The sequence below is a fragment of the Bombus pyrosoma genome, linkage group LG2, assembly GCF_014825855.1.
Source record: "Bombus pyrosoma isolate SC7728 linkage group LG2, ASM1482585v1, whole genome shotgun sequence".
Lineage (NCBI taxonomy): Eukaryota > Metazoa > Arthropoda > Insecta > Hymenoptera > Apidae > Bombus > Bombus pyrosoma.
In genome coordinates this window covers 12047847-12074935 of record NC_057771.1, presented here as the reverse complement: position 1 = coordinate 12074935, position 27089 = coordinate 12047847, and the positions used below count along the sequence as shown (strand labels likewise).

The 27089-nt window shown below is 33.9% G+C and overlaps 2 protein-coding genes across 15 annotated transcripts in view; both read right to left on the bottom strand.

Moving 5' to 3' along the window:
- LOC122572384 (protein lethal(2)essential for life-like) overlaps positions 1 to 5143 on the bottom strand; it is a 12908-nt gene extending 7765 nt beyond the window's left edge. Inside the window, exons 1-2 of one of the 3 annotated variants that reach the window (XM_043737320.1) lie at positions 2428 to 5143; positions 702 to 760 (exon numbers count right to left, since the gene is read on the bottom strand). The gene's annotated coding sequence lies outside the window, so the exon portion shown is untranslated. The remainder of the gene's footprint in view (positions 1 to 701; positions 761 to 2427) is intronic. The other 2 variants (XM_043737311.1, XM_043737307.1) reach the window with 2 other exon arrangements.
- Positions 2429 to 27089, bottom strand: LOC122572172 (high affinity cAMP-specific and IBMX-insensitive 3',5'-cyclic phosphodiesterase 8-like). 12 transcript variants are annotated; one of them, XM_043736937.1, is made up of 19 exons: positions 23948 to 27089; positions 17323 to 17411; positions 11977 to 12036; positions 11215 to 11405; positions 11074 to 11133; positions 10900 to 10966; positions 10614 to 10781; positions 10125 to 10339; positions 9876 to 10024; positions 9236 to 9366; positions 9022 to 9117; positions 8725 to 8924; positions 8328 to 8606; positions 8106 to 8232; positions 7872 to 8015; positions 7531 to 7692; positions 6861 to 6990; positions 6718 to 6785; positions 2429 to 5977 (listed from the first exon to the last, which is right to left on the bottom strand). In XM_043736937.1, the coding sequence occupies exons 1-19, from the start codon at positions 24042 to 24044 to the stop codon at positions 5897 to 5899; spliced, it is 2514 nt and encodes an 837-aa protein (XP_043592872.1). In that variant the 5' UTR covers positions 24045 to 27089; the 3' UTR covers positions 2429 to 5896. The 12 variants fall into 12 exon arrangements, with proteins under 12 accessions (XP_043592872.1, XP_043592834.1, XP_043592807.1 ...); XM_043736899.1 differs by having other exon boundaries at positions 2429 to 6785; positions 23948 to 24121; positions 24892 to 27089; XM_043736872.1 differs by having other exon boundaries at positions 2429 to 6785; positions 13463 to 25078; positions 25170 to 25273; positions 25912 to 27089.

Here is a 27089-nt window from a genome sequence, read left to right as displayed (position 1 = left end):
GTGAGACAGAAGTTTGACGGATTAAGAGTTAGGCTGTAAGCTGTTTTTGATTAAGAACATGCTAGGCAGATTTCTTTGAGCTTAAAAGAAAGAAAGCGCGTCAACGTGTGTTAAATCGCACGCCTATCGTTATTGTGTTATAATAAGAAACACGATCTAAGTAGATTCATCTTGGGCAACGGTTGTAATTAATAACAGTCCTGACACCAGAACAAAAATCGCTAAACCACGATACAATTCAAAGGAAAGGAACAGATTCTCTTTTATTGCGAGTCTTCTAGTATTAACGCGAGGATGACCAATTTAGGAATCTTTTCGTAAAGTGAACAAATCACTAAGCACAACGAGAGCTGTTGCTATTACCGCAGATTAGCGTAGAGTAAATGTCTCGATTTTTAACACAGCAAATTACAGCAATGTTGTTCCATTATTGTTTACGCGTTTCCTCGAGCGCATTTTCATCGACTAATATATTAATTAGGGTCTTACTCAAACGCACAGCAGGTGATTTTTAGGAGGCTAATAAGTGTAGGAGCCGTAGCGATTCGAAAAACGAATAGCTGCCAACGTAAACCGAACTCTCACCGTAATTAAATAACGTGCACATGACACAATTGAATACTCGCGTTAGCTAACTCAAACCTAATTCAAAACGAATTTAACCGAAACATATGTTTAGCATATTCTAAACGGAGACTTACATTCAATCAACAGTCAAGATAATTTGACATTTCTAATCGGACATTTGAGAATCGAACATCTATAAAAATAGAAAAAGGGAGATTACTCTGTGAAGAATCGCACCGCGCATATAACATTAAGAAATTAATATTCGCGACATCAAATTGGCAAACATTCATGAATAGAGCGTAACAGAGTTTACGTGAACCGTCCACGAAATGAGAGTATCAAAATAATTTTTATTCAGAATTGGCAAACAATTGTGTGACGAATTCTTGTTTTATGACATCAAAGACGCGGGTGTGTTTCTTCGGTGAAGCAGAAATTTCGCCTATTAAGGGGTATCTAGAACTTATATCGTTTATAACGTCAGCGTGTTAGGAACGATAAAGAAGAAAAGTCTACTAAGACATTGCATTTCCATCGAATTACGTATAATGTAACTTATGCTATAGCTTTAGGTTACGTGTAAAAGCCTCGGTATATAGAAGGTAGATACGACAAAAAAAAAAAAAAAAAAAAGAAACGAAACAAGAGGGTTTTTCTCTATTCGTTTTTAGGAGTAGTCGAAGCATAAGTGGCAGAAATTGTATAAATATTCTGGCCAGTTGTACGCACGTTAAAATCTCGGCTGTAGTAAATATAAACCAGAGACGCATAAAGACCGAATAACATTTTAATTGGAAAATCGTATTGGAGAACGTACAATAATTACGTTCCTCGGCCGTCTATGTATTCCGGCAATTAAGAACATTTACTAATTCCTGCGATCAGAATACTAATCTCGAACACTAAAAAGAGATAATAACATACAGCGAAGAAAGGTAAAATATATAACATGTTAGGGAATATTGTAGGACGAGAAACAGTTAACGATGTATAAGGAAGGAAAAGAAGGGGAAAGCGTCGTCTTTATTAAAAAGGCGTGTCGTATGACGTCGTAATCCAGAACTTAATAAAGAATGTACTTAACAATTAAATCATGCTGTTTGACGATTGTATCTTAAAATGTAAGTTAGACCGCTAAGTTTCCAAATGCTACTACTACTACTAAACTACTACGTTTCGAAGTGAAACTATTATCCTCGATATCTTCATGGACGAAACTTCTCTAGTGTTTAGTAAGGGAGGGGAGCACGAAACGTGTACCGTATATATGCATTTCTATGCGCGTGTAGTAGAAGGCGATTCTTCGTTAAGAAGCGTGTTAGTCTTTTTCATGATTAGACCGTGCGTTGATAACCATCTATAAACGCGCGCAAACGGATAATATCGTTGACGATGATCGATGATCTTGAAGGTGGAAGGGAGAAAAAAAAGAACATTGACATAATACCAGCGTTCCTAGGATTTCTAACGCTAATTGGATTAGGTGATACCGATACTTCTGAAGGGTTAAGGGGACGTATACTAGACGTGTACTTAGTCCTTAAGTACAGTTAGCTTAGGATCCTTACTATTTTAGGTTACTATTTCATACGATGAAACGTTGTGGCGCGTTTTTTCTTTTCGTCCAACGAAAGTAAGAACACTGACCGATTTACACTCATAATGATGAAAGAAGAAAAAGGAAACAAAAAAAAAATATTTAAAAAATACAAAAAAAAAAAAAAGAACAAACGACCAGTAGAAGCAAACAGTATAAGCTTCCAAAACAATCAAGTACTACCCAAGCGACTTCTCTTTCTTTGGAACGTGAGAGATGTAAGAGACGTGGTTACAAACAAATGACAAATGAACACACACCTTTGAATACCTTTTCCTTTTTTTCGCACGTAGGAGGAAAACTTAGAGCGAAGAAATACAACGCGGTTCAGAGATACGAGTATTGACTGTCTGATTCAGTCGCGGAAGCGCGAGGAGCTTAAATAGGCGCGTTCTCGGGGTGCGTTTCAGACGCCTACGGGCAAGAGAGAAGGAGAAAGACGAGACCGAATTTTCGGATACTCCCACGATGTTCACGTGACGTTTACTGACTCTCGTCCAGAAATACCACCCGATGAACATATTTAAATGCCGAGGAGGGGCAGGATCTCCAAGACCGTGTAATCTAACCTCTGATTCACTGTTTTGAATAACTTTGGCACGCTGCATGTGTGGAAATCTTCTGTTTGTCTCCGTAATTTCAAGGAGACCTTAAAGGAAACCACTCTCTTTAACGATCCAAACTTTCTTTTATTGCGTAGGTTTCCAAGTTTGGATATCCCTCCGGGGTGAGAATAGATTTGAACGGAAAGGGCACAATGTTGTCGCGCCCTGATGATTATTCAATGTCAGCCTTTGATGTTATATATCTCATGATTACTGCTGCAAATCGTTGTTCGCTTGTTCTCCAAACTTGTCGTTAGGAGTGCGATTCCAATCGTATATACCTGCTGGTGAGGAGTTCCATGCCTCTAACAATCAGAACGAACGTGTGCACGTGTCGATTAGAGAGAGTACTCCACTCGACCGCATGCATTTCATGGGTAATGGGGGGAGGGTACGGGGGAGATTGTTATTTTTCAGTTTCGTATAATGCGGAGTATACGAGGTCGAACTCTGCGTTAGGGAAACACCCAAGTGTATTTTTCAATATATTTCGAGGGAATCGTTCGAGTACGAACAATCGCTCGAGATCAGCTTGCATTCTTATCGCAGGTCAAGACAATTCGACACTCGTGAGACTAATCTCCTGGTGTGTGTGTGTATGTAATTCCCCTCAACGTCGATAATGATTTCTATAAAGACTATTGTGTGCGAGTTCTAAATGAGAACAACTTTATGCTATTAAAATTGTTACTCGAAATAGGCTCGAAAAAAGAAGAATGTGAAAAAGCCCGACGAGCTTCGAGGTTAAAAACTCGATTCTTGTCACCAAAAAAAAAAAAAGAAAAAATGATTTGTGTTTTTAAATGTCGAGGACGGTCTATTTACGGATTATACTCTTTATTATAATTGATAATGTGTATTGTTACTTGTTAGGGTATGTATTATTTGGCGAATCTCTTCCTTACTTAGCAAACAAGTGCCAGTAACGCATACTTGGAAGGCTTGCAATCTCTTGATTAATCCGTTACAATGCAGAATTGATTATACATTCTAACATCGTACTATTTACATGTAGCAACAATAATTCGTTGACAGCAGTTGATTTGCGAACTAAAGGCACAACTAAGAAAAGAATAATGGTGCATACATACGTACAACAATAACTACGCCTCCTTGTTCAACGAGACAAATAAAATAGAGAATGTTTGCGTAAAATAAACAAACGGATGCACGCGAGAGAGCGCTTGTTAGCGGGCAAAAAGAGAGGAAAAATATTTAGATTTATAATAATATAATTCAGGGTACGTTTGATGGATTTTAATCTTTAAGTTGATTAAAAACGCCTCGATATATAAGTAAATAAACTTAATACTATGCGGCATTATAGCGATAATATTAAATAGTAAGCTTAACGATCCTTAATAAACGATTAGGTAACGCGTAATCGACCAAATATTTACGATAATCGATGTAATATCTCTTCGAACCTTCGATAATTCTCAACGTATTTTCGTGTTTTTCTGGAATATTATGTGTTAGGCATTTGTAAGTCGATCAGAAATGTCAAAGCTGAACGGGAAACTGACAAATCTTCGTTACATCTCATAAAGTAGAGAGATTCATGCCCGAAGAAAATACAAACTCTGCCTCTTTTGCCCAGATTATTAACTAGGCTATAATACTGTTATAACGTGTCTCTTTGATACTGGATAAAACGACTTTGATTATTCGTGTGTTAGAGAGAACGAGCGAGCGAGCGAGCGAGCGAGAGAGAGAGAGAGAGGGAGAGAGAGAGAGAAAGAAAGGAAATACTTCTAGGTGCTAAGAGGTAATTTGCGTGGTATACACATTACTATTATATAATATAAATATTATTAATTAGTAATTTGTAATGACCCACACTTGTATTACTTTTTGTGACTTAGTAACCGAGTTTGTAATCAATTTGTCAGTGTTATCTTCCACGGTAATGGCTTTCACCGGAAGCGCTACATTTTTTCCCCGCTGCTTACGTTACAGCATACGAAACTTAACTTTAGATCCATTACTATTAATTAACATTTATTATTATACATATATACCGACATCACACGATGTATCTACACACACATATATATACTTGACGTATTACGGCAACAATATTTATGAGTGTTAGATTTTCCTCATAGGCATCGTACAATTAAAAACTAGACTTTCTCTATGTGTAACTGTAACAAGAAGTGTATCGAGACGAACATAAAAATTTCTGTCCAAGAGAGAGCATATAATCCACACCCGCGAGAAATTCTTGTCAATCCAAAAACGGAAGATATAACGCACTCCGATATATTAGTATCTTCGTTCCGCAAATTATGTAACACAGTATCTGTATCGCCTAGCTGTTTAGGCCCATACCACTTCCTTTTATTGGCTGAGAGAAACAATAAAGTGAAATCTGACATCAAAAAAAAAAAAAAAAAAAAAAAAAAAAAAAAAAAAAAAAAAAAAAAAAAAAAAAAAAACAAGCGAGTTCTTTTCAATTAAGCTCAATTCTCCTTCCTTAGGATAAAAAAAGTAATAAAATTTTTTCTTTAAATGTTAGGGTTGAAAAACGAGAATATATAAAATCTTAAAATGTTCATCGATAAAACATTAATAATTGAAATGGCGTGTATTGAAAACTATGTAAAAATTAAGTTCAAGCTTACGATCAAGATTTAATTGTATAACGAAAAGAAAAGAATAAGAGAAATTAATTCATCTTACGGTTAAAAAGGTCCAATGTAAATAATAATTGTTAAACTCTGTTATGTACTTGAACTTTGAGCATGATCAAAGTTCCTTAGGTTTCACGGTTGGAAATAATTTTAGTGGGATATGTTTACCGTCATACGGGAAAAGAAATGAGTAAAGAAAGAAATATTTTACATGACGGCGAACCGTTTCGTTTCGTGGTGTCATGAGCCTAAAATAGATGGACTTTCACGAAAGTGGGTAGGTAGAAGAAGAGGAAAGGATATAATAAGACAGAATGGTTGAATTACATGTATTTTCTAAAAAAAGGCTTACAACTGTACGACGTGTGTCGTATATTTATTTATCTCTATTCCTTAAATATAACGAATATTTTACAAATCATTTGTACGGGGCTATTGTATTTTGGGACGGACGAAAGAGTATAAGAGGGACGATTGATTTCCATGGGTCACGAAGGTAGCTGGTATATTCGAAGTTCGGGGTGCTCTTGTATCTTTTCGATGTCCGGTAGAGTTGATATGCCTCGATCCTGATTACGAACGAAATAGAAACTCGGTACAATATTTTTTTAATTTTTTCACTTATTGATGAAAGAAATAGTTCTCTTTTTGAAATATAATTGGATAATTAGATAGTGTCCTTAAAGAATAGCAGTAGAAGTTGAAAAATAATACGAGAGTGTTTGAGAAGCAAGTGCGAAGTTCAAGATACAAGAATAATTGTATGACGTTAATATCTTCGAACTTTCTAACAATTGATAAATAAAATAGTTCGTTTCATTTACCGAGTATAACTGAGTTCAGCAAAGTTTTCCAAGAATAGTGAGAGAAGTCGGAGAACAATACTCGTACAAAATAGTTCAAGAAGCAAGAGTAAAATTCAAGGAACAAGAGTGATCAAATTCAAGCACTATTTGTGGTTACAAAATTTTTTAAGCTTTTAGATTAGTGATAATTTTGCTCCATTTTTTTAAAAGAATTGCGAAAGAAATTGAAGAGTAATACAAAACGATTCTAGAAGCAAAAGTCAAATTTGGGACACAAGACTAATATTGAAGCACTATGTTATTAGCATTTACAAAATTTTTAAACTTTTAGTAAGTATAAGAGTCAAAAGTAAAGACTCAAGCACTGTATCTTTCATCTTCTTTGGACGTTGATAAAAAAAGAATAGTTTCATTCTTTCCTTGAATATGGTTAAATTTAGAGATTGAAGAAAAATGCAATTCAAGAAACAAGAGTAAAATTCAAGAATTAAACAGTTCCTTACGTTATATTCTTTCCATTTCTCGTAATTCTGCCTCATATATCCCACCATCTCTGGTATGTCGATAAGTGCTGAAAATAAAACAGAGTTACGCGCTGCACAAATACAAAAATACGTCTGAGCAAAGACGTAGATGCATCACTGACCATCCCACGCCTCGACCATGTCGTTGATAATGAAATCGACGAAACCGATTTGCGCTTTTGGTATCGAACACGTTGCTCTATCGAACATTGGCATCAGTACCGGCAGTTGCATCCTTTTTTCTTCGTCAGTCTGCAATAAATTATAAAATCAAATTGAAGAACTCGAACATGTGCCCTTGGAATTATTTTATGGATAACTTTTTTTTTAATATTTTAAAATCAACAACACCTGTAAGCGAGGAAGAATTAAGCAAAAAAATAAAAAATAAAAAAAGAAAAAAACACAAAACGTTGTTTTGAAGTTCAAGAAGTATAATTATATGTATATACATACATAATTATAAAGAGGATATATTATAATTTAGAGAATTAGTTTAATTTTGTCTTTGAACTTTTACATGCCAATCTTATTTTGATTTCAAAAAATAGAAAGACATGTTATTTTATAAAAAGATATTTTCGGAGTAATTTTTGCATAAAATTGAAAGGAAAATCACGTGTATGTATATCGCCTCTTATATTTTTTTTGAATTTAAGACATTTGTTAACAATAGAAACATTTAGTGATTAAGATAAAAGTGACAAGAAGAATGTTGCAAGATTAATAAAAAAAAACTCTGAATTCCAACGGTGTAAATAAATCATTCGTGTTTTATCGAAGTAATAGTACCTGATTAAAATACTCTTCTGCGATACGTCTGGCCCATTCGACGCAGCACTTCAATGGTCGAGTCGGATTCGACACGTCCGCGCATTTGATCATCATTCTTTTAACCAATACTACATTCTCTGGCTGCGTCAAAACTGACATATCCACGGTGTCCGAGTAATCCTGCACTCAGATTTTAGGAAGATTAATAGGACTGCTAACAAGAACCCATAGTATTTAATATTGAGTAGAAATGACTTTGTAATAGATCTATAAAAAATAAACCGACTGGCAATTGACTGAGTTTGAAGATTAATCAAGGAAGGATAAAAGCCAGAAAGAGATATAAATAGGCACATTACGTCTAATTGTGGGCTGTCCATCATCCTTGCACTGCAAATGTTCATGAACTTAGCCAGATGTTCGAAATGTTTCGTCATCTCGGTGGCTAGGATCATGTCTATCACTGTTTGACGAAGTTGTTTATAGGTGTCCCTTTCCAAGTTCTACAAAATTATATATTCGATCGTAACAAAATATCTCGATCTTCAGAACTAAACAAAAATTTATAAACTCGACTGTCTTTTGAAACTCACTTTGAAGATATTCACATTGTCATCCGACAGTGATAATTTAAAGGTTAGTGCTGCATGGTGTGATTCAAGGACAGATAGATCGTTGTAGAGAATCGCTAGTTTGTTGTCAGAGTTGCAAAGAAATTGACTGAAATCAATTAGAGCATTGAACGAATATTCGAAACATATAGCTTTAAAGAATTACTCAGATTAGTTGATTAGTCGAAGTAGAGCTTAATTTACCTAGATCTACCCGGATGATCGACGTCGTGAGCAGCAGCCGCAACCAGAGTCGCGACCTCGTCCAAAGGTTCCAAGATCTGTTGCAGCCTTTCAGACTGCATGAATCTAGCAGTAGCTTGTAACACATCGGCAGCGTGCGTTGAATTATGATAACTATTTCGACTCTGATAATTCATCTCGATTACGGTTAACCAGTTCTGTACGACCTTTTCTTCACAACCGAGTCTGGCAGGCACGCGGTACAGATTCATGATGGTCGTCCCCAAAAAGAGTAGTGGTCTGCAACCAGATAAATTAATTGATAGACGTTTAATACTTAATTAATTCTATACTTAGTAATGTTATAAAAAAATGTATAGGTATATCAACTAAAACAATATTCTTTAGAACCAAGTACCTTTTTTCGGTTAATATTTCTAGTTTGAATATATCGAAATTCCATTCCAAACATCTTTCCAAAATTTCCGCGATCTCCTGAGGCCCTCTGAAACCTTTGATTTGCATACGCGAGGCAGTAGTCGTAGCGAAAGCCTTTGACGTCGAAACTCGCGTCGATTCAACTGATGATCTTCTCGATTCCCACGCTTTCCTCGGTGACTATGTCGATTAATATTAAAAAGAAAAATCAATCGTTAAGAAATCAGTCGCAAAATAGTTGATACGTAAAAAGAATATTTTATAATTTGAATATTACGGCAAGCAAGGCCCCGACGAGATCAGTTGTTACTGGATCGGTATCTTCTCTTAGGGATGGCACATACAGTTCGGTAGTTTTGAGAATATCAATGGCCTAGGTAATTAATTAATATGTATTACGTTAAATATAAATATTTCAGGTTTCATTATATTATTTTATTATAAGTATCTCAAAATAAAATTTGTAAGGAAGAAGGAAAGAGAAATGGTACCTTTTCGATTTGTGCTGTTGTATCAGGGGTCGTAGATTCGGTGATCGCGTTAGTCAGAAGGCTGATCACTTTTGTAATGGGTGCATCTAATTGCAAACTGTGTAACTTGTGTGCACTGGACCGCCTGCGGCCTGCAATTCAATTAAAATTCTTATCGTTTCGTAGAAAATATAAAAATATTAATCAGTCGATCAGTTGCGAACATACGAAAAAATTCTACGTGTAGTGTTTTTAATTTTATGGTGGTCATCTATCGATATTCCAGAGACTGAAATAGAGATAGTTTGATTGACTGGAATGTATCTTGAAAACATGTAGTCGGAACTTTTATTCTTCCTTTTTCTCGAATTTCAACCTATTTCCAAGTTGTATATGATTGATTGAAATATTTATCTCTTTTGAAAACAAGATGAAAGAATCGAATTTCAAATTATTTTTAAGTCTTGTATAATTGTGATCGGGACTTACTTAGAAGATCTAAAATTAGCTGTTTAGTAATTTTAATTAAATGATTCCAACGACGAAATGTCTTTTTTCTAAGCCGAGACAAAAGACGAAAGTAATAGATTAGTTGTAAGTTTCATACGAAACATTAAAAAGCCACGAATTCTAAATAACAAGTTGAAAGTGAAAATATTACCCTCGCTAGACTTCATATCAGACGTCCTTCTCTGAGACACAATCATGTTTCCTCTCGAATACATGGACTGTGACGGAGTCGGGCTGAGCGAGCCAATATTTTCTGACAAGTACGTCGTATCGTATATATAAATATAATGAGTCGGTTTTCTGAAAGAAAATAGAAAACCATGGATAGAACAGACGAGTAAAAGAAAGATAGAAAATAATGTATTCTACGACAAAATGAATAAACTCCGGATTGGCTTACTTCAAGCTAATACTGAAAGGTATCACCCTGCAACTGATTGTGATCATTTGATTGTTCTTTCGTTTACAATTCATGTTCCCTTCGAATTCCCGGCCTTTGCTTATGTGTTGTTCCATTAGAACAAAATTATCGTAGACCACTATATCCGCGATGCTTTTCCCCAAGATTTCGCTGGTCTTATAGCCTAGTAACTTCTCGCTAATTTTATTAACAAACTGTAATCAGAAAAGTACATGATATATGGTCGCTAACGTCGAATATGTAACAAACGAGATACAATTAAAAAGATTTAGATATCAATAATTTTTTTAATAATTTTATGAACCATTCAAAATCTTGAAAGATATATGCATGTTTTTAAATTAATATAATAATATGTAGAATAATGAAAAAATTAAGGTACGATCGTCGTCATGAATATTTAAAATGTCAAAGACGTGGGTCTTTCATTAATTATATACAAATGAAACAATTAAGAACTCGTATTACCTGTACAATATGTTTATCGTTCGTCACGTGTACCATGTCGCGGCATCTGTCAAGAGCTACATACAGCGCGTTGGCAGCCGCCAGTTGTGTCCTTGGTAATAGTGCACTAGCATAAATTCCTACTAGTTCGTTTATTAAGAGTCTCTCGTGGGAACACTCCATTAGAGCCTGAAACGAGCTCCCGAATAGTATGCGTCCATAATCTTATTTAAAACGGTTAAGAAAAAGGAGAAAGACTTCATCAAGGTTAAAATCAGAGTCTTCCAAAATTACTCTAGAAACTCACTCTGCTGAATCCTGTCTCCAGTAAATCCAGCGTCACAATTTTATCTTTCTCGCCGTGCATAAGGAACCTATTATAATCCCCGCACGAAAGGAAAATCAGAATTATCATTTGAAGCAAAAGAAGATCAGAAAATTGTATAATCAGGAAGATGCAAATAAGTATAAATCAGCTTACGATTTCTTTACAAGTGCTATAATAATGGAATTATGGTAAGCGGGACTAGACCTAATCGCCCTGAAATAGATTGTATTTATTAGAATATAAAGTCGTACGCCCGAGAAATTTGGTTAACATTTTAAAAATAATTCTCCGTACCTACAAATCGTATCGGCCTCAGCAGCGCGTTGCCCCCGATGATCGATGATCACTAGCTCGTGACCTCGATTTTGAAAGAATTCGACCGCTTTTTCCGCGTCTTTCGCCACCGACACGCTCCATCCCAATCGCCTCGAAGTGGTGGCGAGAACGTCCATTTGTTGGTCATCTTTGGGGAAGACCAGTAATATCTGACACGTTCGAAGAATTTATTTCATAGTAAATTATAATTCCAAAGTATTTGTGCGATTTACGAGTGACTCGTAGAAATATTTGAACAGTTGTCTATCGTAAAAAACTTTTATGAATATTAATATTAATATATGCATATATAATATGTGGTACAAAACATTTAGAAATTTTACTATCACTGTAACGAGACTCGGCTACAATGATTATATTGGTCAAATTTAAAACTAATCTAAGAAAGTAACATGAGTAGCATCACCACTTGTCCCTACTTTTCAGTTTATCGGATTAATAAATGAGGCATTTTTACGTATTTCGTAGCTTCTAATATATGCATATTTCCAGTCTTATTTCAAATTTCAGTGATACAACCATTATTTTTTCCCATTATAATGAAGTTCCGAATAATTTTATAAAACATGCGTAACATATTCATAGAAACTTTTTATTAGTGTTGAAATATCTTCGTGAGCACACTGTATATGACTAATACTATTAGTCAGGAAACGTAAACAGGCTTATCTATAGCTGGATACATTTAATTGCAACGATAGGAAAAGAAGCTTGACTTACTTTTATGAGACTAGGAACACTGTTTGTTAACGGATGAGCTTCGATATTTTGCGGTCCTTTCTGAAATAAGACAATAAATGATGAACTTTGTAACATCAACGATTAATTCAGCCATCTTAAAAGTCAGTCTCAGATTAAATTTCTTTTCTTTTCTTTTTTATTAACAATATAATTGGCCAGGCTCGTTCAATTGTGCACGTACTACTAGCACGGACTCGCTAAAGTAAGGATCCGTTGGGAGATCTCGGATAACCTTAGCTCGTCTTCGTGTACGCGGTGATCCTCTTAATGTTTTACTTTCTTCATGTTGACGTTCCGAGCTTCGCATTCGTATTCGACTACGTATTGCTTGATTTTAGATGGTGTGGAATCGTGGTGTAACCTATACATGTTAGGAATCGCGGCAAAGAAACAAACAAGTCTGAAGTTAACACGTATAAGAGCGAGAACATGAAGTTGGCCATTCAATTTGGAGAAATAAATTTATCGATAATCCTTTCGATTAGTCGATAATTTTTATTTCATATTAATTCAAATTATTAGAAAACTATCTAAATTCAGAAACACTGAAGATCTTTTTTCATTATTTCTTTTATATTTTTTCCTTCCTTGAAATCTCTTTCGACCTAGATTCTTCGATTATGGGACAAAGTAGCTCTCCTTGTCGAGCTTTTATTCTGAGCGCGCGAAACGTCCCAAGTACGAGGTACAGTTTGATCAATCGATACTGAAGTGATCTCGAATCTCCTTCAGAATTGTTTGAAAACGTATCTTGAACACGGAGCATGCGCGCGCAATGATGATAAACGAAGAAACATTCTGGAGAGGAAGTCCCGTTTCAGTGTCTAGAAGTTATTATAAATTGAAATTACATAGAAGGATCAGTTACATATATTCAAGCTATACATATTGTATACATTCTGCTAGTTGTAATAAAAATTCTTCCTGATTGATTGGATTATTTTCTGTCGCCAAAATATGTACGAAACAAAAGCACGAAGGAAAATTCAAAATCGACTGGAATTCAGAACATTTTATAAGATAATATGGATTACAAATTCTAGGATACATGAAGATTGAACAGTGTTTTATGATTACCAATTGTTGGTAATCATTATTTAATACCAAAAGCCATTTTCTGTAAAACAAAATATTTAGTCAGAAAGTGTATAAACCGTAATAAAAGTTCTTCCTGTTTGATACATCGTTTATTTCTACGAAGAAGCACGCGAAAAGAAGATAACTCGAAATCTTTTTATCATTGAACATTTTTTCAGGAGGATTACGCTATATCAAAAGATAATTCTTCAGAATTAATGAAACGATATTTTATAAATGGATATTTATAAATTTATTAAGATTGACAAAGGGTAAAATATATTTTAGAAATTGATATCCATAAATAGATATTGAAAAGTCAACAGAAAACTGAATAAGTATTATACGAAAGAAGCTTCAATTACGTTTCACAGAGGTTTTCTGGTACCTGTGTCGGCGACACAAGCGACGGAGGTATTTCGTTTACGTGTATTATGTCTCTGTTCGTGTCCCATTTCTTTCGAAAGGGATCGCACAGTACGCGGGTGATCCAACTGTACCATGTAGATGTCCCATGGATATTCGCGTCCTCGGTCGAACCGCAGACGTATATCTGTATCTGCGTCGACCGCCTCTTATTTATTTCTAAATCGATCATTAGTACGAACGTAATAGAAAATCGTTAATTGACACAAACGATGCACCCGATCTATTCTATCAATATACACTTGACAAGTAATAATTACGCATAATTAATCTCCCATACGAATTAGGCCGTGCGAGTCACAATTGTTAGTTCACGAATAGAAAATTGAGTTTAATTAATCGATTGTTCCAGTTGTTTACATTATTCGTTAATTACATATTCACTTTGTAGTGGAAAGAAAAATTGTTGTTCAACGAGGTTTATAGCTTACAGCGTTGTTGAAATACGTATTCACGGAAAAACATGCATCGCGATACTGAATCGAAAATATCGTGGTTGATCGAGATTATCCTTTCCATTCTCTATCAGGAGCAAAAGCTCGACTTTATCTGCGATAAAGAAGCTCTTCCAAGAGTGTCTTTGTACGATTATCGATAGTGGATTGAATAAACAGTTGATAAAAGGAGCTACACAACACAGTTGATCGATTGGAAATAAATGATATCTGCGATTTTTATTAAGCTATTGAAAAACTCATAGACTCAATGACATTGTAATTTTCTTAATATAGCTTGATAAGATTACTCATATATAGTAAAAGCAATTTTTCAACCATTTAAAAAGATGAGATTAAACACGACTAGCTTTCCAACTTATTAAAATATCTACTGATGAATAATTTTAGAAACGAAAACGAACGCAAGAAATAATTCGAGGTACAGGCTGAATGATTTTTATTCAAACAGTTCCTATGGAATGGCGTGCTTCCAAAGGATAAAAAATAGTCTCCACTGAAAAACAGACTTCTTTACAGTAATTTATTATAAACTTTCCAGACAGAAACATTAAAAACATCTCTTCGCTACGAACGTACTCGCTAAACCATCTGATAATTGAATGTTTCATTAGCGCTTACGCTTACCATTAAATCAAATTAAAACGAAACAAACAGTTCGGACTCGCAGAAAAGAATCTATTTTAAAAAAGAAACCTACCGTCACGAAAATAATCTCATTGTCAGCCAATACTTTATAATAAATTTCAAAAACTTTAAAATCAATACTAAAACACGAACAAAACTACGCGAACTCAGAACAAACAATCTATTTAAAAAAAGATCTATTGTTACAAAAATAATATCAGTTTAGTATCACATTCAGACGACCTTAAAATCATTTTATTAACAATTTATTACGTATTAATTTAATTAGAAATAGGAAAGAAAAGACTAGTTAAATATCGAAATAATTAAAAAAAAAATTCCTCCATAACGTTAATTATCTACGTCTTAAAGCGAGCAAACAAGAGCGAATGAACTTCCTAAAATTTTTCGACGAAAAATTGTGCAAGACAACAGTTCCGGTATAACCACTCGTTCAGCTTTTTCAGCTGCGCCATTGGTGTCTATAGACCGTCTATAGACAGTATCTTATACCCTGTCTATAGTCAGTCTGTCTGACTAAGCAGCGGGAGAAGCTCGAGCCTAGTGGCGTACATCGTGTTTCTACAAAGAGAAAGAAAAAGACGCGGTGTAGAATTGAAATAGGTTGTCGTTAAATAATTCGTTCGGACGAGAATCAGAACTCGACAGACTGATCAAATATTCAGGATGGTTAGGTCATATCATAATGATTTTTCGTCGCCGCCCCTTTTGAAACTTCCATGCAAACAGTTGACGTAACATTAATGAGACCGCACGGTACGCTGAGAACTTGCCACATGTTCGAAACGAAACAGTTTTAAATTACTTTTTTCAGAGAGGGTTAATTGCTGATGAGCGAGCAAAAGCTTCGTGATTCGTGAGAAAAGAAAAAGCTGATATCGTGCGTTTCCAAATCGATTATTCTGCTTTTTTTCCTGCTCTCTCCTTGTCTTGTCACGATAACCGTAAACTTTCTTCCTTTTCTTCTATTTCCTATTTTCGGAGATCGAATGAATAAAACTTTGAAGTTTTGGAGGGGATTTTGGAGGAATAATTTTTGTTCCTGATCATGATAATGATCAAGGATGTGGAGATCGGATTGAGAAAGTTAAGATTTGGAAGGAGGGGATAGTTGAAGGATGACTTGATTGAATAGAAGTCAATAGAAATGACACTGGAATGATTGATGTTTGTTGTAATGGTTATTGAATTGTTTTGGAGTAGTATACAGGCAGCAGGCACAGAGTAGAAAGTTCATAGTACTAAAAAATAATTTTGAGGCCTATATTTATGCATGATCTTGAGATTTCATGTGTTCTCTTTTGAATTTCATATCAGTAGTTCATTATAACATTTTCTTATGAATTGAAAATTGTCAGTTAAAAGAGTAAAGCGATATTGTAATGTATTAAATGATCATGGATTTAAAATGACATGATACGATACGTTTGAGAGCTTAGAATGTCTTCCCATGAATGTATCACTAGTTGTTATAATTTAAAAACTTGGAAAAGTAATAGGAATAGTTAAAAGCGGTAATCTAAAAATTGTCAGTAAAAAAGACAAAGCAAAATTTAAGTTCACTCAACGAAAAATTTAAGGAGTACCAAAGATTTTAAGTAGAATAGCATTTTATGATAGTTAATCGATTACTTTGCAATTGTAATATATATAAAAAAAAAAAAAAACAATTTAATGGCCACAAAACACTAATTTAACAATTATCCAAGAAAGTTGTCAATCTAGCGTGAAAAAAATATAACCAATTGTAGCCTGCTTTTTTTTCTTTTTTTTTTATAGAAATCTACAAAATTTTGATTATATTGTGTTATAATAAATAAACAATACAGTTTAAAGGGATATATCGTAATCGAAATACGGAGAAGAGAAAAGGTGGGCACAGGTGAAAGGGCACAGTCCAAGAATATCGATCGATAGTGGCATCGTGAGATATATTTAAAGTAGGTTAAAGTACAAAAACAGATAGCTGAAAGGAACGTGATATAAAATGAAACGACTAAAGCATGAAATGCATATGAACTAAGTAAACGACGTAGTAGAAAATAATTAAAAACATGAAATGCAAAATATAACTAATGGCTACAATGAAAGCAAGTACACTGGAATTTAAGAGGTCATTACCTTAACAAATTGTTGACTAACGATAAATATACTTGTTTCCGGTACGATTGGTTCTATCGTTAGTAAATTATGTCTTCGTTACGAAAACATATATGACACGAAAAAGTATGTTTCTATTATTAATAATTGATTTAAAAAACATTCTCCTACGCATCAAAAAATATTGGAAGCAGAAAAATTGACTGTTTGCCGACATTATATTTTGCAAAAGTAATTATAACAATTATAATAGAGCATCGTGCGAAAGATAGTAATAAGCAGCAATTAGATTCGATTGCCTTTCGTTTATTATGAAAAATTCAAAGTGGAACATTGCTTGTACGCCGTTATCTTAGATTGGAGCCACTACACGTAAATGTAGATTATTAATACGGCGAAATGCTTTATACGTCATCTATCGTCAAAGCGTTGCGCCGATCTCACTATTCGATAAGTACATTTAGTTTCTGTATCAATAATATTTTTCCATTTTTTAAATTAACAAGCCAACAAACATTGGAAAACAGTCTTAAACGTCTTCCATTTGGCAAAAGAATTATCTAATATCGAATGTATGTAGACGTCCGGGATGCAATAACGATAACAGAAATTTACTTACTAACGCTGAGCAATCTGCATTTTCGTCGTCATCAACAGCGATGTCTTCGAACGACGATCTTCTTCTTAAAACATCGTATTCTGTTTTCCCTAAAAACCAAATACATTATTATATATTAGTTAAACTTTAGTTACTCGATATGTTATCCCGAAATAAAAGAAAAAGAATTTAAAGTGCATCAAAAAAATTAAATATCAGGTAGTATTTAAACATTAGCATGTTTATATGTGCTGCTGCAACGAAACTTTCTTGAATTGATTCATTAATCGAGTAGTTAGTTGATATCTTGACAATAACAAGAATTGTTTAACAATCAGATTATCAACGAGTTGCCACGACAAAATCTGTGGGTCAATAGATCAATAGTTAAATGACAATAATTAATTGACAATTCAATGCACTGTTTTTAACTATCTTATTGCTATGACAGATTGCACAATTAATCGATCGTGCTCCTTTTATCTTTAATATGAAATCAATTCATTGGAATGATCTCTCAAATACTATTATACTGTAAAATGCGTTTCAAATTTCTTCGCGAACTCTTTATGTGTTTCTATGAATATTTTATAATAGAAGATATTACAAGATGACTTGCATTTGATCTTGAATACCAAATCTTTTTTTATCAAGTATTTATATCTTTATAGTGCACAGCGTATAATCAATATATTGTATAACTGAATAAAAAATTTGTATGACAGTTAACTGCTATAAATATTCCGTCAAATTGGATAATTAAAGTTGACAAATTCGTGGGAGCAATTCTATAATATAAAAATGAGCAAATCGAAAGAGGGTGTGTGTGAACGAGGTCGAACATATACCTTATCTTCACCTTTTATGGCAGGATCATTCAGCATTTATCGTTCGATTCGAATGGATCAGAGTTTAAAGATAATTGATCGAAAGTAGGGCGCCTTAATTGGACAACGTGAGCAAGAGTTAGTAGGGACAAAACAAACGCCATCAGTTTGAACTAAAATCGACAAAGTATACCATAGAGAACTATGTAGATTGTATAAGTATACATATTTTCTTGATTAGTAATGAGAATTTTTATAGCTATTGATTAAATTGATCCCTGATTCATGTTCTTCTTTATGGTATTGGTATGGTAAGTGTGAATGTGTGGAGTGGCATAATATTTTATCGGACAATAAAACTCTCTTTTTATTAAGAAAATTGAAAAGCATCGATACGAGAAAGAATACCTTGATCAAAGAAATAAATTTTCTAGCTTATTGACTCGTCCTTAAGTTTTACAAAAATGCTAAAATTGCTATTAATCGCAGTTTGTTGGAATTGAAGAATATCAATATGTAGAGTCTTACGATATTCATCGAAGGGAAGAGTTTTCTTCCTATCGATGAAACTAAAGAAAGTTGATATAGGAAAGAACATTTCAATCAGAGAAACAAATATCGCGTTACTTCTTGACCTGTACTTAATTGCGTAATTTGTCGTTGCTAGTAAGGAAAATTACACGACTTTTTTCAATATAAAAGTGAAACTACTGATATAATTACGTACCATTGCTAAGTAATATGTCATCCAGAATATTTAGTCCTTCGTTTGGAAAGAAAGAGTCATTCGAAGGAGATGCCATATATGAATTTATAAATAAATAATCACAGTGTCGTCTGGCTGTTTATTAAAATGTATACAAAAATCTAAGTTGATGCTCGGTACATATTTGAAAAATCGGCAATAACATCAAACTTTATTCAAATTGTGAAATGATCAATTTTTCGATTACGAAGATCAGTGTCAAAATAAAAATATAAAATTCTATTATATAACGAGTTCAGTTACATCGTATTTTTATAGATATTTAAATCGTTTATATTTCAATTCACCATAATCACCAAGGTAATTAAAGAAGTTTATCAAATCAGCTTCGAAAATAGGAAAAACCGAAATTAAAAGATTTGGGAATAAGTGCACTCCGCCAAATTCCTTGCGACTTCCGATATCTTCCAATCCTTTGAATTACACTGTGCATGTCCACCTACTACTACTCACGATACACTTCGGGAGAAAAGAAGAAATGTTTCCTTAAAAGTCTAAAGATGAAAGTCACAGTTAAGGAAATTCAAGAAATCCAGGGGAAGAAATCGGCGCGCGTATAGCGAACGATGCGTTGTAAGCGGCTCAAAGACAACGACTGGTCGACGGAACCAAAATGTGCAGGTTAAAATTCTACGCGCGAGTGAGTGGCCTCAGAAACGAGATAGGGTCGTTGGAGAAACTCGTGGTACAATAGCCGTGTATACTCGTTAAACACGAACACGCTCAAAAGAACACGACCGGCCGAATAAAATTTCGCAATTAGAGACGCTCCTTAATTGTTTTCTTTTTCTTGCAAAAGCGCTTCGAGCAATGACTGTAATTGAATAAACTGTAATATCATCGTTTCGTATAGAGATTTTGTAACTAAAAAACCATCACTTTAACGAGACAAAGTTGCCACGGATACATTGATACCAATAATATTTGTATTTGGCTGTTATGTTGAAGATATCTGCTTGGTATTTTTGTGCCTGCTGTTTTAGTTTAGATAAATAACGGCAATTGGTTAAAGAGTTTAGAGTATTGTACGATTGAAATGAAATATCGAGGAAATTGATTTCTTTCTGATAAGTGTGAGTAGGACGTGCAGTTTGTAAAATGGCGCTTGTAGAATAATTGAGATCAATGAAAGCTATGTTTGAGCAAATGTTTGTCATCAAAGGTGCTCGCTAAGTGGATTGCTATTGTGTAGAAATAAAGATGATGTTTATTCCTTTGAAGTCGGTAAACTGTGAATATTCTAGAAGAGAGTCTGATAGAGTTTGAATGAAGTTACTAAAATTTTACGGAAACATTAGACAATTTTTCCTTCAATATCTTGGATAATGTCCACGAGATTGTTCAATGAAAATTGACGCTTGAAGATGTCAGTATTGGAAACGATGTCAATTAAACAGTCGAAGATGGTAGTACAGATTTCAAGTAAATTTTAATTAAGGGTATTAGTAAAAATGTCAATTAGAAAGTTAAGGAGAAAGTATTTCGAAAATAGTTCAGATTAAATCTAACACGGAAGAAAAACGTTGGAAATTTCTCTTTGGATATCTTACACAATGGTCACAAGATTGGTCACAATGAAGCTTACGTTTAAATGAAAACTGAGATAAGACGTTTCGATTAAACAAATAAGAAGAAGGTATTTTTCAGACATAGTCCAGACTAAATCTAGTACGAAACGAGATATTCCTAGCCACAGATATCTGTCCAATCTATATCTAATTTTTCTCTTACATTAAACGTACACACTGTGGCCAAATATAATCTCAGATGCTTCGATTGAAATACGCTAGACTGTTATAAAAATTCCCATATTTCAAAAGAATACAGGAAAATAGAGTGCCGAGTAAAACAAACGAGAAGCTTCAAAAGTGTATTCGCTACTTCAGTTTTCAGGTTGAAAGAGTAAAATATTTTTTAATTAATATCTTTTCCTGCAAGATTTCTCTGCCACTTTCAAGCAATTTGAATCCGAATGATAACGTTTTGTATTTGAATGAAAATATAGGAGAATGGAATGCTAAGTAAAATACAAGGCAAACTTCAAAAATACACCTCTATTTCGGCTTTCAGACTAAAGGAGTAAAATATTTCCAAGTTAATACTTTTTTCTGCATGATTCCTCTGCCACTTTCCCCAATGATAATTTCCTATATTTGAATCACATTTACACCAAAAACGTAACTGGATACTGTCTTACTCTAAATTAATATCTTGAAGATTATTAAATTACGATCGCAAATTAAAATTCTCTTACTGATCGATCTTTTAGAAAGACAAAGGTTGCGTTTACGTTCCAATGGTTGACAAGCTTTATTCCTTTCTTTTTTCTTTTTTTTTTTTTATTAGTGAGTTTCAATGACAAGAGCAGAACAATGAATAGCACATAGCTAATTTGCTTGCACGCTCCCGAAGGTCCGAATGGAATTTCCATCCGGCATTATCTGTGTCTGATTTGCATTCGTAACCATCGTCCCAAATATATGTGGCTCCTTATCACAGAATCAATATAGCGTTTCGACATTGTACCTTTGTGGCTTGTATGATAGAGCTTTTTGCTTACAAACAAACAAAGTAACGTGTTCTGCTTCGGGGATATTCAAATGGATGGATTTTAATGAGGAAGTGGATGACAAGCGAGAAAAGAATATTTAATATGATATCGATATTTTTTATCAATTCGTCATACGTATACAAATTGGAAAGGATATATAAATTGCATGGTACCTAAATATTTAAAGAATTCAGATAAATATATTGCAACGAATAAAAAATAGCACAGAATGAGAAATATATTCGTGGCACGTGTTTTAGAGCTTATTTTCAAGACAGAAAATTGAAAGTTCTTAGTAAAAAATGGGAAGCAAAATTTATATTCATTCAATGGGGAACTGTATGTAGTATTTATTTGATGATGCTCGAAGAATTTCACCCCCTCCATTCGACTATTAATAACGTTAAAAACGAGAGACAGTGGATTGTTTCAAAGATTCTAAAATTAGAACTAATCCAAGCAAGAAGTATTAACAAGTGTTAACAAGTACTACAGTACTAAATCTTTACAAGTTATCCTCCGCTATAAGAATTTTCAAATAACATTTGCTCAAAACCTGAACACCGAGATCAGACGAAATCTAAAAGAAAGCTCAATCTCTTTCGACAATGTTGTATCAAAGTCCAAATTAATTCATTTTGTATCCCCTTAGAAACATGCGATCTAATCATGATCGAGCTACGATCCAGCTCATCACCATACAGCATAGAAATTATAATTTCTAAATAAAAATGATATACGACATTAAAATTACAATTTTTGGATAAGATTGATACACGCTATTACAGTTCCGATTGCTAAATAAAAATGTAACATTAAAAATTATAATTCCTTATAAAATTGTTGTCGCTAGATTAGAATTACGTTTCTCGACTGAAATTAATACTCGACATTTGAGTTACGATTCTCGAATAAAATTCATCCACAACGTTAGAATTGGAATTTCTGAATGTAATTAATACACGATATTGAACTTATGATTCCCGAATAAAATTTGTTACATGACGCTAGAATTATAATACCCGAATAAGATTGACTCACGACTCGTTCCATCAAAATTCACCAGGGATGTAGTTTGCTTTCCGAAACCTCGCGGCTCTAATTAATTCATGTCTCGAACATTGCCTCCAGTCGAGGATACAGTGTATGGCCACATCGTAGACAGACTAGGTCAAGGAGAATCACTCGTGGTACTCTCTCGTGCCGCTCCTTTGCGAAACGCAATACTCCTCAGCTGATTGCAATATTTATTTTCGTTCGTCGAACGTACGCGAGCCGACATCGAAGAGGTTGCTTTCCCGGCGTGTGCCATCCGGAATTATCAGATCTGATCAGTGATTTAACGATCGATAATAAATTCGAGTAATTCATGTGATGATAGCTTCTCTTCCTTTTCCTTTCTCTTTCAAACGTGTTGTTGAAGAGTTGTACGATCAGATAAAAAACGATATAAAATATGAGATACGAGATAAAATTTGGATTATATGAGAAATAAAATAATGGAGGATTTGATTATATGAATGTAACTCGCAGTAGTCATACGTGTCGTGTAATCCGCTTGGGATTATTTCACGATAGATCGTTGTGCGTTGAAGTAGTTCAATTTGTCGTAATATTTGCTGGGATGATTGGGCTGATCTATCTGGCAGAACGTTAAGATTAATTCTGGACTTTGAAATCTTTTCTTCGAATTTAGAATTCTGATTTTGAGAATATGCGTAAGAATGGCTACTTTTAGGTTTACAGGAAAGAGTAATTTGAATTGAAATTAGATTTAAATTTGAAGATATGTAGTAACGGTCTTTTCTCGAATAGATATATAATTTGATTTTGAGAATATAAAATAGTTACTTCTAAGCTTTTTTCAAAAAATAGATTATTATTTGGAAAGTAGGAAAAACTGGTATAATTTCTTGATTAACTAAAATGGCAGTGGAAGTACTATATTACTATAAAAGTATCGCTAATTTGATTCCTATGTTAGTTAAAATATAGGGAACATATTAATGAAAGAATAAGACAATAAAGTAGTTGAAAATCTAGCACATAGACCATAAATATAGAAAAGAGGTAACAGAATTTTTTAATCATGTAAAAAAGCAATGCAGGCATTACTATTGAAATATTTAGTTGTTTGATTCTTAATCAAGAGTAGAAAATGATTATCAATGAATAAATGGAAGGATTATAAGTTAAAAAGATAATTCAAAACAGATAAAAATTTTTATTATTTACAAAGACTGTAGAAACATTAATTCGATTCTGAATAACAATTAAGAAACGATTATTAGTAATTGAACAGTTACGACGAAACAGTTGTAAATTAATTTACCTCAAATATTAATAGTCTATAAAAAATATCTATAAAAGGACATAGAAGAATAAAAAAAAAAGAATAATAAGAAATAAATAACATATCTGATGATTAAAAAGGCTAAATATTCGGAATTTTTCAGCGTGATGCATAATTAAAATTCCATGAAGGGTAAAGAGAGAAATTACCGAGTAAAGATCCTTGGTTGACCATATCCGAGTGCTTTCTCTTTTCCGCCTCCCCTGTATCCTCTATACATTCCAACATACTAGTCTTGCAACCCATCCTCGAAGCAATTTCTCACTTCGTGCACAATTCTTTGTTCCTCTTTGACATATCGTTCACAGTTCATTGACTGGATTCTAGAAAAAAAAAAGAAAGATAGTTCCTATTATAAATCCTGCTATAATAAGTTAGGTTACAGTACTTTTTCCAATATTTTTTTGTCGAAGGATCTACTAAGATACGTGTATATAAAGGGAAGTTACAAATTAAATTACCTAAGAAATAAAATCGTCAAGAATTACTAAAATTATCCAAATCAATTATGCAAATTAAATTCGCCAAGAAATCAAATTTTCCAGAATTACAAAATTTATTCAAACAAATATCCACAGTAAATTCTCTAAGAACTGGAACTGTCATAATTTATCAAAATTCACAAGTCAATTATCCGAATCGAATTCTCCAAGATATGAAACTGCTAAAAAAATCATGAAAAATTGGCAAATCAATTATTCAAATTAAGTTATATTTACAGAGATAACGTTCCATTCACATACAAAGATAACACAAAATTTCTTTGCAAATATTTATGATACATGAATATTTACGATAGGGAAAAGATTCACGACAAGAAACGTGACTCGTGACACGCATAATTAATTCGAAAACGAGAATTTGTCATGTTCGAGAAATGCAAACAGGTTGAACGTTCCTCCTCAATGCCGTGGAACAAGTTCGAGAACGATGTGCATACGTATGTACGTGTGCTGGTAGTACAGGAAGTATCGAGTGAGAAAGAGACTGGATCAGAATGAGTAGGCAATTCTGAATATTCATGAGGTATTTACAACACTATTGAACATAAAACAGCATGTTTGTAAATTGACCGAAAACAATTGAAACTTACCATGAAAATCGTGTACAAGGTGAATTTGGTTTTCATGATTCTTGAAGAGTGCATGATAATAGAAAGGATGAAGTTCTTGCATGGTTTGAGCACTTGAAAGTGTTTAACACTGATTGACACTAAATTACACGAGACATGTTTCTTACTGCACAAATTATTCCTTTGGTTTTAAATTTTTCATTGAAAACTGCAATTACATGAAGTTTCTTTATGGTGATAAGATCCTTTTTGATGACATTGTACGACAAAGAAAAATTAGGCTTATCGAAAGGAATTACCAGGCGTAAAGATTCATAGATTTTAAGAAATTACTATAGATATTTTCGTGTAAGTCTTTATGGCATTAACATATAACGTTGTAGATTATTTGAAAGACATATTGCTAAGATGAAGTTATTCGGAAGATTAAGAAATTGATAAGTTCTTCAGAGTAAAATTACGCGATACGTAGGAAAATAAGTTCTATCGCTTAAGAAAATTAGCTAGTAACACAGATAAATTAGATTAAAAATGAGAATAAGCTAAGAAAATTACTGAGATATTATAAGAATACTTTAGTAATATTACTCATATGGAATCAAGAGTCAGCAACATAACTTAATTACTTTAAAGAATTTAAACATTGTACCGTTTTCCAAAAATTCAAAAATTATCCTAATATGAAATAAAAGATTAGTATAAGCCGCATAGTAAAATTAACGTAAATCGTTTAATATAGATCATAGAAAAAGATAATGTTTTAATGAAGTATCAATCTTTTATAAATCTTTTACTCAATACACACCGCTGAACAAAATTTAGAAGCAAGTTGGAATTCTCAAACGAGCACAAGCTACTCACGACAAATGTATTATAACAATATTATAACATTCTTTGCAAAATTACAAATTCATTTGTATTGAATTGATATTATACGCAAACACGATTCCCTGCACAAATCGATATTCCACATTAATCAATGTTCCAACACCTAATTTTAATGAAAACTCCAATTTAACTGCAAAAACTCGAAATACTCACTAGCACGAGAACGCCGAAACAGAAACTCAAAATTACCATCAGCCAGCTTTATTCGTAGCCCAACTAACAAACCGAAAGAGTCATTTTGTCTGACACTGAACCGGACGACACGAAAGCCAGCTTGAGAATCACAGACACGCGCTTTCAACCGCTGACATTCTTCTCTTTATCTTATCACACAAGCCTGTAGTCTACAGGCTGTGGAGATCACCAATTCCAGAAATTCCTACATCCAAAACTCGCTCAAACAACAAATTCACGTCACAAACTCCACCCGATTTCGGTTTATTTCACGATCGTAATTTCTTCGACCATCCTAAACAACGTTTGATCGACGTAACCGCGAGGATTACGTCGCGTTACTAAACACGTAAACACGTCATCTGTGCACGAGAAAATTTACGTTTTGCTTGCTTGAGAGTCAGAGAGAGAAAGAGAGGAAGAGATAGATGGAATTTAATCTAAATCTCGGACAACACGTTAAGAATTAAAAATTTCGAAGAAAAGCAACGACTGTCAATGAACGATAGATCCGCTTGGACGTAGATCAAATTGAGAAATCATCGAGTTTGTCAATCGATAGTTCGGTCCCGATCGTGATCGCGTTTCAACATTGGCTCGAAGCTTCCCAGAGACATTTAGACCTCGAGGCCGCACATTCCTCGTCAACCATCCGATATTTATTGCTGTCTGTTTGTTCCCACTCGCGAGTAATTAATGTCAGCTTTCAGCTTTCTGATTCGAAACATCGTTTTATTCTCCAGAATTAGAATTATTATTCGGCGACGAAATATTTTGTATTAAATTCCTTGTTTTCCCCTATTGTGCTCCAAGCTGCTCACAATCTTTTAAAAGTTGCGTAAATTAAAAGTTCCATTACAAGCACACAAGAAAACAGTACACAGTGAGGATTGATTAATGGACGACTAGACGAATCACGTTTTCATCGACGATTTTTCAACCACGATCGACCGATCCATTGTTAGGCGACACAGTATCCCGAGATGTGCACGAAGTTTTAATAAACCTAGGCCCAGTTGTGTAGACTGCATGGTGGCCTCGAATCCACTGACTAAAGTTCGCGATTCCACGAGGACAATGTGAGCTGAAGAGGCCACAGGTCGGGATGCCTCAGCCCCTCTTCTTCTTGAGCACGTAGCCAAATTATTTTGTTTGCT

Excerpts from the sequence above, each read along its gene's own strand:
- LOC122572172 (XM_043736836.1), bottom strand. The coding sequence starts at position 13,672 with ATGATCGATTTAGAAATAAATAAGAGGCGGTCGACGCAGATACAGATA. Across the intron at positions 10,782-10,899 it reads TGGAGACAGGATTCAGCAGA|GCTCTAATGGAGTGTTCCCA; the intron begins GTGAGTTTCTAG and ends AGCTCGTTTCAG. Across the intron at positions 8,925-9,021 it reads TCGTCGGGGCCTTGCTTGCC|TCACCGAGGAAAGCGTGGGA; the intron begins GTAATATTCAAA and ends TAATCGACATAG.